The sequence below is a fragment of the Chiloscyllium plagiosum genome, unplaced genomic scaffold (assembly GCF_004010195.1).
Source record: "Chiloscyllium plagiosum isolate BGI_BamShark_2017 unplaced genomic scaffold, ASM401019v2 scaf_14716, whole genome shotgun sequence".
Lineage (NCBI taxonomy): Eukaryota > Metazoa > Chordata > Chondrichthyes > Orectolobiformes > Hemiscylliidae > Chiloscyllium > Chiloscyllium plagiosum.
Window position 1 is genome coordinate 15809 of NW_025215153.1, and position 10880 is coordinate 26688.

At 51.9% G+C, this 10880-nt stretch overlaps 1 protein-coding gene across 1 annotated transcript; it reads left to right on the forward strand.

Annotated features, from left to right (window-relative positions):
* Positions 1–1779: 1779 nt before the first annotated feature.
* LOC122548180 (pre-B-cell leukemia transcription factor 2-like) lies at positions 1780–3368 on the forward strand. Its single transcript, XM_043686728.1, has 3 exons — positions 1780–1805; positions 2425–2934; positions 3204–3368. Exons 2-3 carry the CDS (start codon positions 2645–2647, stop codon positions 3340–3342), a joined length of 429 nt encoding a protein of 142 aa, XP_043542663.1. The 5' UTR covers positions 1780–1805; positions 2425–2644; the 3' UTR covers positions 3343–3368.
* Positions 3369–10880: the final 7512 nt, after the last annotated feature.

The following is a 10880-nucleotide window of genomic DNA, read 5'->3' on the forward strand; positions in this document are numbered from 1 at the left end:
AGCCCAGTCCGCCACGCAACTAACCTTCCATCGATTGTCTCCTTTCACACCTCTCGCTAACCTGGGAAAGGCAGCCAATGTCCTAGACTCCTCCCAACCCGGATATAATCTCTTCCATCAGGCAGAAGACCCGAAAGCTTAAACATGTGCACTTTCAGGTTCAAGAACAGCTTCTTCCCCGCTGTTATTGTACGTCTGCACGGAGCGCTCAAATTTTAAATCCAATGTTGATGTTGCTGTCTGCGCACCTTCTCTGTGGCTGTAGCTTTGTACTGCTCGCTCTTTGCTGTCACCCTTGGTATGGTCTGTTCTGCCACGCAAAAGCAAAACTTTTCACTGCACTTCGGTACGCGTAACAATAATAACTCAAATCGAATCAGCGCCCTACTGCCCACTGACCCTGACCTCAAACGTCAGAAAGTGGGGCGCTGGAAAAGCACAGCCGGTCAGGCAGCATCCGAGGAGCAGGAGAGTCGATGTTTCGGGCGTAAGGTCTTCATCGGGAACGTCCGAAACGTCGACTCTCCTGCTCCTCGGATGCTGCCTGACCTGCTGTGCTTTTCCAGCACCACACCCTCCAGACCCTCCCCTCTTGTGCACCGCTGAAGCCCACTGCATTAACGCGGTCAAGTGAGAGACAGAACGAGGAAGGGCTATTTGCTTTGGGGGAAGAGTGTGCCTTTAAGAATCCCATCCCCCCTGCCTGTCTCTCTCTCTCTCTCTCTCTCAATCCCATCTGCATTACAAAGTAAGCGGCTGTGGCAGCGCTCTGGCTTGGTGAGCTGGAGTACTTTTGTGTTTCGCCTGCTCTGGAGTCGGCCCAGCCTCTGGTTTCTGTGCTATGGACAGGAAATCCAGCAACAACAGCCCCTTCCACCTGTACCACCACCCAATCTCCTCCCCAACCCTGCTGAACCTGGGGAAGGGGTTGGGAGAAACGCACACACACACTCACACACAAAACACCGCACGGAAGGCCAAGAGGAAAAGTGAAGATATTTGGGGTGGAATTGAACACTTTCTTTTCCCTCCCCTTTCCACCACCTTTTTTCTCTCTCTCTCTCTGTTTTCCCCTCCCCTGTTCCTCTCTCTCTCCCTCTCTCTCTTTCCCCTCCTCTATTACACACACACACACACACAAGTCTTGTTGGGGTTTTTCTGTGTGTGTGTGTGTGTCTCTCTCTCTCTCCCCTCTGTTGCACACACACAAACAGTCTTACTGGAATTTTTCTGTGTGTGTGTCTCTCTCTGTTTCCCCTCCTCTATTACATACACACACACACAGAGTCTTGTTGGGATTTTTCTGTGTGTGTGTGTCTCTTTCTCTCTTTCCCCTCCTCTATTACACACACACACATACAGTCTTACTGGGATTTTGTTGTGTGTGTCTCTCTCTCTCTTTCCCCTCCTCTATTACACACACACACACACACACACAGAGTCTTACTGGGATTTTGTTGTGTGTGTCTCTCTCTCTCTTTCCCCTCCTCTATTACACACACACACACACACACACAGAGTCTTACTGGGATTTTTCTCTGTGTGTGTGTCTCTCTCTCTCTTTCCCCTCCTCTATTACACTCATACAGTCTTGTTGGGATTTTTCTCTGTGTGTGTCTCTCTCCCCTCTGTTGCACACACACACACACACAGTCTTACTGGGATTTTTCTCTGTGTGTGTGTCTCTCTCTCTTTCCCCTCCTCTATTACACTCACAGAGTCTTGTTGGGATTTTTCTCTCTGTGTGTGTCTCTCTCCTCTCTGTTGCACACACAGTCTTACTGGGATTTTTCTGTGTGTGTGTGTCTCTCTCCTCTCTGTTGCACACACAGTCTTACTAGGATTTTTCTCTGTGTGTGTGTCTCTCTCCTCTCTGTTGCACACACAGTCTTACTAGGATTTTTCTCTGTGTGTGTGTGTCTCTCTCTCTCTCTTTCCCCTCCTCTATTACACACACTTACAGAGTCTTGTTGGGATTTTTCTGTGTGTCTCTCTCTCTTTCCCCTCCTCTATTACACTCACAGAGTCTTGTTGGGATTTTTCTCTCTGTGTGTGTCTCTCTCCTCTCTGTTGCACACACACTTACAGAGTCTTGTTGGGATTTTTTTTCTGAGTGTGTGTCTCTCTCTCTCCTCTGTGTTGCACACACACAGTCTTCCTGGGATTTCTCTCTCTCTCTGTCCCCTCCTCTGTTGCACACACACACACAGTCTTGTTGGGATTTTTTTTTCTGTGTGTGTCTCTCTCTCTCTCTCTCCTCTGTGTTACACACACACACAGTCTTCCTGGGATTTCTCTCTCTCTCTGTCCCCTCCTCTGTTGCACACACACACACACAACACAGAGTCTTGTTGGGATTTCTCTCTCTCTCTCTCTCTCCTCTGTGTTGCACACACACAACACACAGTCTTGTTGGGATTTTTCTGAGTGTGTGTCTCTCTCTCTCCTCTGTGTTACACACACAGAGTCTTACTGGGATTTCTCTCTCTCTCTCTGTGTGTGTGTTAGTGTTTTGTTATCCCCCCCTCTTCCCCTTCCCCTTCCCCTTCCTCCTCCTCCTCATTTTCACGCCGCTGGTCTTGCTGAAGGGAAAGCAGAGGCGCTGGATCTGTCCGTGCCCGTGTTCCCGGTGTTAGGAAGGAGGATGGATGAGGAAACGCGGCTGCTGCAGCCGCGGGGAGCCGGAGCCGGGACCGGGGCTGGAGCTGGGACCGGGACCGGGACCGGGACCGGGACCGGGACTGGGACTGGGGCTGGCTCCGGGGCTCCCGGCCCCGGGCACCCCATCCAGAGCGGCTTGGCCCCTCTCCTCGGAGCCGGGCACCTTCACGAAAACCCCACGGACAACGGGGAGAGCAGGAAACAAGACATCGGGGACATCCTCCACCAGATCATGACCATCACCGACCAGAGCCTGGACGAGGCTCAAGCCAAGTTGGTCACTTTTTCTTGCCTTTTTTAATAAAAAAAATTAATTAATCCTTTATTTCAAACCCTTTATTTCTAAATCTCGCCTGTAAGTCGGAAAGGAAGGGTGTTTTGATCTTTAAATATGTTTTCCCCTTCTGTTTTAAAGTTTATTTTTCCACCTCCCTCTTATATTTCTCTGTTAAGAAGAAACACATTTGCTCTGGGAGCCCTTTGTTGATGTGAGTTTTGTTTCCCCCCCTTCCCTTTCCCTCTCTCCTCTCTCTCTGTAACAGGAAACATGCTCTGAACTGTCACAGAATGAAACCGGCTCTCTTCAGTGTTTTGTGTGAGATTAAAGAAAAGACGGGTAAGAGACCCCCGGTGGGGGGGGAACACACACACACACACAAACACAACTCCTGGTCGTGTTAAGGTTGGAACGAACAACAGAAATAAGTCTCTCTCTCTCTCTCACAGAAAAAGGGAAACAATTATCTGGCCCGCCATCTTGGCATTAGCTTTACAAGCTCTTCCCCTCCCTCTCCCTCTCTCTCTCTCTCTTCTCTCCCTCTCTCTCTTCTCTCCCTCTCTCTCTCTTCTCTCCCTCTGTCTCTCCTCTCCCTCTCTCTCTCCCTCTTCTCTCTCCCTCTCCTCTCCCTCTCTCTTCTCTCCCTCTTCTCTTCTCTCCCTCTCTCTCTCTTCTCTCCTCTCCCTCTCCCTCTCTCTCTCCCTCCTCTCCCTCATGTATAAAACTGAAATCTCTCTCTGACTTTTCTCCCCCACCTCACCCCGTCTCTCTCTCTCTCTTTACCACATGAAAGACAAGGGGACTGGAATTTTGGAACTCCTGATCACTTCAGTAGAAGGGAACTGGCTGGATAAAGGGGAAGGAGTTGGATGTTGGTGGAGGGAGGGATATTTTGTATCCTCTTGTCGTGAAAGTGGGTCTCCCCTTAGGGTCTTGGCTTTCCTTTCTCTCTGTGGTTTTTTAAAAAAAAACAGATTCTCTAACTTTTAAGTTATTCCCCCTCTGCCTGACTGTCTCTCCTCACCCCAACTCCCACAACCTAGGTCTGTGTGTGTGTTTTTTTTAAAATCGCATTCCCTCATCCCACCTCCCCCTCCAACACAGGGACACAAACTTTGTGGAGATAGCTTTTGTACATTTCAACTGGGCCAAAAAAAAAAAATGGCATTGTTTAACAGAGGGAAGAGCAGTTTCAAGCACCCAAGAAAATAGCCATCACCATTTCTTCCTTTGATCTATCTTTCCCCCCAAATCCTCCATTCCTCACCGTCACCCAGAATAAAATACCAGTCGCAAAAGAGGCTGGCAAAACATGATTTAACTGACCACTTTAATTTTTTTGTGTGGGTGTGCTTTATTTTCTTTGTAAAAGAACAAACTGGCTACTGCATTCTGAATTTTTTTTGTTGTTGTTGTTTTGGTTTTGGATTTGCTTGGTTTTTTTTTTAACACACGCTGGGAGGTGTGAGGAGGGGGGGGGGGGGCAAGATGGGGAGCCAGGTTTGAGCTGGGGACAGAGAGGACCTTTTTCTTTTTAGTTCCACCCCCACCTCCTCTTTTCACCCTCTTCCCTCCCCCGCCCCCATTACCTGACACAGAAATCCATCAGCAATTGAGTTCATGTTTCAAGGAAATCTTTTGGAGTTGGTGTCACCTACCAGATAAGTTGATCTGAAAGCCACCCTTGCATTTGTTACAAGGAGGGAGGGAAGAGAGAGAGAGAGAGAGAGAAAACCTTTCAGTTGTTTTGTGACAGTATTTGGGATCTTACTGTGTTTGGAGTATTTGCATTGATGCCCCCGTTTGTGTTAATCTATATGAAATGTACATTATTTATGAAATTAATGAGGATTTTGATGTGTTGGTTTTGCAAGTGTATTTGGCTTTCTGTTTTGCGGTGTTACCTTTATTGGGACTTGCTTTTGGTCTCTGCACTGTATGGGTTGTGGAATGCCTTGCTTGTGAAGTGCAGCTCTCTTGCAGAGATACGTCTGTCTTACGGTTGTAGAGTTGTGCAGTGTCGAAAAGGGAGAACCTGCATTTGTATAGCACCTTGCACACCACTTCCCTTGGGCATCCCCAAAGCTCTTTATTGGTCAGTGAGTTACTCGGTCACTGAGATGTGTGGGGATCACATCCGTCCACTTGGCACAGGGCATCTCCCTGGAACCCCGATCAGGAAAGGATTGGGTGCTTTTCTTGTCGTTAGTGACGTTGGTACAGGGATGAGTACTGGTCAGGATGTCGCTCCTAATAACGTTGTGGGATATTTTTTGTGCCCATCTGGTGGAGGAGCCAGGGCTTTGGCTTCAAGCCTTCACTGTAAGATGGTCCCTGAGATGTCCCTTCGATGATGGACATCTCCTGGGTCCAGTCACTCCTTGGTGCTGCATGTCTGGTGATTTCCCCCCCCCAAGTCACGCAGTGCTCCTCCAGCCCTTTACTGATGTACTCACCGAGATCACTATGACGAAACCTTGGGAGTGGGATTCGGGCCCGCAAACTTCAGAGGGAAGGAAGAGCGCAGCCCTCTGGGATGTGCTCAAACTGATGTGGGACTGTGTGTGCGCTGTACTGTTGCAGTGATGCTCAACTGGGGTACTGTAGAACATTACAGCACAGCACAGGCCCTTCGGCCCTCAACCTGTGGAACCAGTCTGAAGCCCTTCCATCCTACTCGCTTCCATTTTCATCCATATGTCTATCCAATGACTACTTTAAATACCCTGAAAGTTGGCGAGTTTAGTACTGTTGCAGGAGGTGCGTTCCACGTCCCTCCTACTCTGAGTAAAGAACCCACCTCTGACATCTGTCCTATATCTATCACCCCTCAGTTTAAAGGTATGTCCCCTCATGCTAGCCATCACCATCTGAGGATGTCCATAAATCATTGTCCACAAATAAATGTGGAAGCGTTATTCCGAGACAAGGAGGGAAGATTTTCCTGGCCCCTCGAACAGCGTTACTGTGGAAGTACGCTACCTGATCTGATCAGCATCTGTGGGAGCTTGCTGTGTCAATTAGCTGCGTTCATCGCCCTTTCAAGCCAAAAAAAGTGGCATAATCAGCTGGGAAGCACTTTGGAATGTACCCGGTGTGAGAAGCTGGATAAAAATATGTGCCTGATGAGCGCATTTGTCACCTGTTGCGCAGGGCAGGACTGTTTTGCTGTCAAATTGTCTGAACAGTTGCCAGAGGACATGTCCTCTCAAAGACCCTCTGAGAAATCACCGTTCTGGTTTGGTGAGGGGGGGTGTTTGGGGTTCCCTCCGTGCCATTGGTCGATTACCGAGTCTCTCGGACAGCGAGTGCTGTGCCCAATCCCGATGGTTGGAGTTAGCTTTGGAAACTCAGCCAAGGTGGTGGCAAACGTTTGTCTCTTGGTCTCTTGGGAGGGGGGGGAGGGGTGCGAACCAGAGTGAGAAGGCGCGAGGGTGGGGAGGGGGGGGGAGTTGCAGAACAGATTTGGGGGCGGACAGGAGAGGACATCCTGTATTGATCGCTCTCCGATAGCCTCCATCACCACCCCCCTCACCCTCGTTCCCCCAAACTGGTTGATTGAACTAATGTTCTGTCTGGGTCTGGCATTGCCAAAAAGAAACCCCAAACTTATTATCCTCTCGTGGTGTCATGGCTTCCTTGTCTTTGTAACGCTGTCTGACTCTGAGACGTGTGGACCTATAACCCTGCCCTGTGTGTGTGTGTCAGTGCGAGCACCCACTCCCACCACCTAGATTTATTCCGCACACCCCAATTTGTTCCAGAATGTTGAATAGTTCCCTGCGAGAGTGCGCTTCCCCCTCTTGGTACAGTTGGTGTTTACTCTCTGCTCATGCATTTGAATTGCCTAGATCCCTCAGCGCTGGAATTTACCCACCACCCATCCACCCCCGCCTTCCTAAATCAAGTCCCCGTCTCCCTTCTCCGTGATATTTAAAACGCAGTTTAAAAGTGTCCTTTTGAGCATCGGAGTTGGGACGTCAAGTTGAGGTCTCGTCTGGAAACTTTGTGCGGGTCTGATCACCCTGTTATAGGGAGGATATTGCTATGCCGGAGGGGGGTTTGGAAAATATTTACTGGGATGTTGCCGGAAATGGAGGGGGTAAGGAGAGGCTGGATATGCTTGACGTTTTTCACTGGGGCGTAGGAGGTTGAGAGGTGACCTTATAAGACCATAAGGGGCATCCGATAAGTTGAACAGCAGATGTCTTTTCCTTGGGGTGGGGGCTTTCAAGAGCCAGGGATATGTTATTTAGGTGAGAGGGAAAAGATTTAAAAAGGATATGAGGGGGCAACTTTTTCTTTTAAAAACAGAGGGTGGTTTGTGTGTGGAATGAGCTTCCAGAGGAAGTGGCGGATGTGGGAACAGTTAGAACATTTTTAAAAGACATTTGGATAAGTACATGAATAGGAAAAGTTTGGAGGGATATTGGTCAGGAACAGGCAGGCGGGACTCGTTTAGTTTGGGATGCTGGACTGGTTGGACCAAAGGGTCTGTTTCTGTGCTGAGTGACTGCGGAAACATTTGGTCACTCGCTCGCCCGTGGCTTGTGTGTGAACACTGTCTGGTTTTGCCTTCCTCTGTGTCACGCCCAGGAACGTTGACGTACCACCCTGAATTCTCTGTGTTTTTGCGTAGTTGTCATGGGCTAGATGAGGGAGGACTGGACTGAGTGCGGGGGTTGTTGCTGGTATCCTCAGCTCTGTGCCCTCGGGCGCTCAGGAGAGCGGGCGATGGAGATGGCCAGTTTTTTGGTGGGGGGCGGGGGGGGGAGGGGGTTTGTACCAATCTTGGACGGTGCACGCCGACGCTGGGCGAATTGGCGTAGGACGTGCGCGGTTACTCGGCGCGACTGCCCCTCAACTCGAATGCTCCTCCTTGCCATTGCTGCTCCGAGGAAGTGTGCGGCCTGTTCTGGTGAGGCCTCGCAGCCTGGAGGGATGACAGACACATTGGCATCCACGAGGCTGTGAACCGAAGCAGCCTGACGCGTGCTGTTGTCGTCATAACACAGTCCGCGGGTTTACTTACAACAAAGCCTCCTTGTTAGACGCTGTAATGTGAGAGCACGCGCCTGCCTGGGTGGTGTTCTGTGACACTGGGCCTGTCGTATTGCTTTCTGTTAATAGAATCCCTACAGTGTGGAAACAGGCCCTTCGGCCCAACCAGTCCATACCAATCCACCGAAGAGGAACCCACTCTGACCCATTTCCCTACATTTACCCCTGACTAATGCACCTAACCTACACATTCCTGAACACTATGGGACAATTTTGCACGGCCAATCCACCCTAACCTACACATTCCTGAACACTATGGGACAATGTAGCACGGCCAATCTACGCTAAGCTATACATCCCTGGGCACTATGGACTGTGTGAGGAAACCGGAGAACCCGGAGGAAACCCACACAGACACGGGGAGAACGTGCAAACTCCACACAGTCAGACAGTCGCCCGAGGCTGGAATCGAACCCGGGTCCCTGATGCCGTGAGGCAGCAGGGCTAACCGCTGAGCCACCATACTGCCCCGTGCTGTGTTGGTGTGGAATCTCTCTGGTGAGGGTCGGTGTGTGCCTGGTCAGTGAGTCTCGCCTTCCTGAGGCTGAGCGAGCTGGTGGCTCGATGTGAGTTAGCGCCTGCTGGGACCGTCAACCTGCAGGCGATCTCTGTCGGGTGCGCGGGCATTCCCCTCTGCCCGATCTGGAGACAGCCTTTTGCCTGGCGTTTCCAGCCTGTCGTTCGGCTGCAAGCACGGTGTCACCCCCTGTAGGACTGGAGAGCCTCCCCCACCAGGCGAATGCTTCAGGGCCAAGTGTTCAAATCCTACCAAGGGGCAGCTGGTGACATCATTAAGGGATTGGCTCGCCCAGAGGCACTGGGACCAATGGCTGTAGCTGTGCAGGGACAGCGGCTCAGTGTATAGCACCGCTGCCTCCCAGCGCCAGGGACCTGGGTTCGATCCCAGTCTCGAGTGACTGAGGAGTTTGCACATTCTCCCCGTGTCTGTGCGGGTTTCCTCAGGGTGCTCCAGTTTCCTCCCACAGTCCAAAAATGTGTAGGTTAGGGTGGATTGGCCGTGCTAAATTGTCCCATAGTGTTCAGGGATGTGTAGGTTAGGGTGGATTGGCCGTGCTAAATTGTCCCATAGTGTTCAGGGGTGTGTAGATTAGGGTGGATTGGCCGTGCTAAATTACCCCATAGTGTTCAGGGATGTGTAGGTTGGGGTGGATTGGCCGTGCTAAATTACCCCATAGTGTTCAGGGATGTGTAGGTTAGGGTGGATTGGCCGTGCGAAATTGCCCCATAGTGTTCAGGGATGTGTAGGTTAGGGTGGGTTAGCCATGGCTAGGGGGTGTTACAGGGCTACGATGGGACTGTATGGGATGCTCTTCAGAGGGTGGGTGTGGACTCGAAGGGCCGAATGGCCCGCTTCCACGCTGCTGGGATTCTGTGGTTGCTCGGGCAGGTCGTGTGCTCTCCGGCTGAACTCTAAAGTGAATTAGTGTTGATCCGTAGTCAATCGAACCGTGTGTCTCTGCGCGTCCTGCAGTCTGCAGGACATCCTCTTGAGCTCCCCCCACCCTGCTCCGGTGCCTTGTCGGGGGGGGGAGGGGGGGGGGATGGTGGTGGGGGCGGTTTTGCTGCTCTTGCATCCTGTATCTCTTCCTTCGCCAAGTGCTCTTTGTTGCGGAGTCCAAAGCATGGGTCCACATGATCATCTTCTATTGGGAAAAAAAATACGTGTGCTGCTTGGATGCCTGTGTGCCGTACAGAGGGTGTGCGGTCACTCCCAGCGCACTTATTCCGTGAATGCATGTCGTCATTTCTCTTTGGAGATGGGTGCCGCGGTGTTTCAGTTGTCCCGCGTGCGGATTCGGACTGTCGGGGAGGGAGGCTTGTGGTGTCTGAGACGGTCCGTGGGGTGGCCTTCACAAGTTTGGATCGAGTTAGAGATCAGGCCAGCGACTCGCTTGGGTGTCTGCACCCTGGGTGATATGCACCATCCGCGTTAGCTCCTGGTACACCACCGCGGTCGCTGCCTTCCCGGGGAGCCACCACACTGAGGGTGGACCTGTCCCCTCTTCCCTCCCCTACCCCCGACTCGGGTCGGAGGAGCCGGTTGGGTTGGCGTCTTTCCCAGCCCCTCTCCTGGGCACCGGTGCTGTGATCCGGTTGGCGGGTCGCTCTGTGTGTGTGAGGTGGGGGGGGGGGGGTAGGGTGCACAGTACAAACTGCCTGCCCCCGTTTCCCCACACCTCACCAGCCCCGACTCGGAGAAGAGGCGTCCCATCTTCGCAGTGAGCTGTCGGAGCTGAGACAGATCCGGGTTTGAGAGCTTGCTCCGACATCTGAGATGTGAGTATTCTCCAGTTCCTGCTGGAGGAGGCCCGGGCTGTCTGGGTGTCTGACAGCGAGGGATTTGGGGGGGGGGAGGGGAAGGGGAAAGGAGGGAGAATGTAGGAACGGGGGCACCCTCCAACTCAGTGGCCAGTGAAATGTTTCTCTTCTCCATCCTCTCCTGGGGTCTGGGTATCACCAGCACGGCTGCCAGCTCTAGCCCGTCCCTAATTGCCCCTTGAACCTGCTAGGGCCTTTTCCACAGCTGAAAGTCAACATCGTGGCTGTGGGTCTGGGGTCACATGGAAGCTATACCGGGTAAGGGTGACAGATTACTCTGTCTGTGCCTCCCTGTGTGTGCATGTGTGTGTCCCTGTCTGTGCCACCCCCCCCTGTCTGTGTGTCCCTATCTGTGTGTGTCTATCTCTGTCTGTCTCTGTGTCTCTCTTTCACCCATGTGTGTCTCTCTCTGTCTCTGTGTGTGTGCCCCTCTCTCTGTCCCCCGTGTCTGTCTGTCTGTCTCTCTGTCCCCCCGTGTGTGTCTCTCTCTGTCCCCCCATGTGTGTCTCTCTCTCTGTCCCCCCCGTGTGTGTCTCTCTCT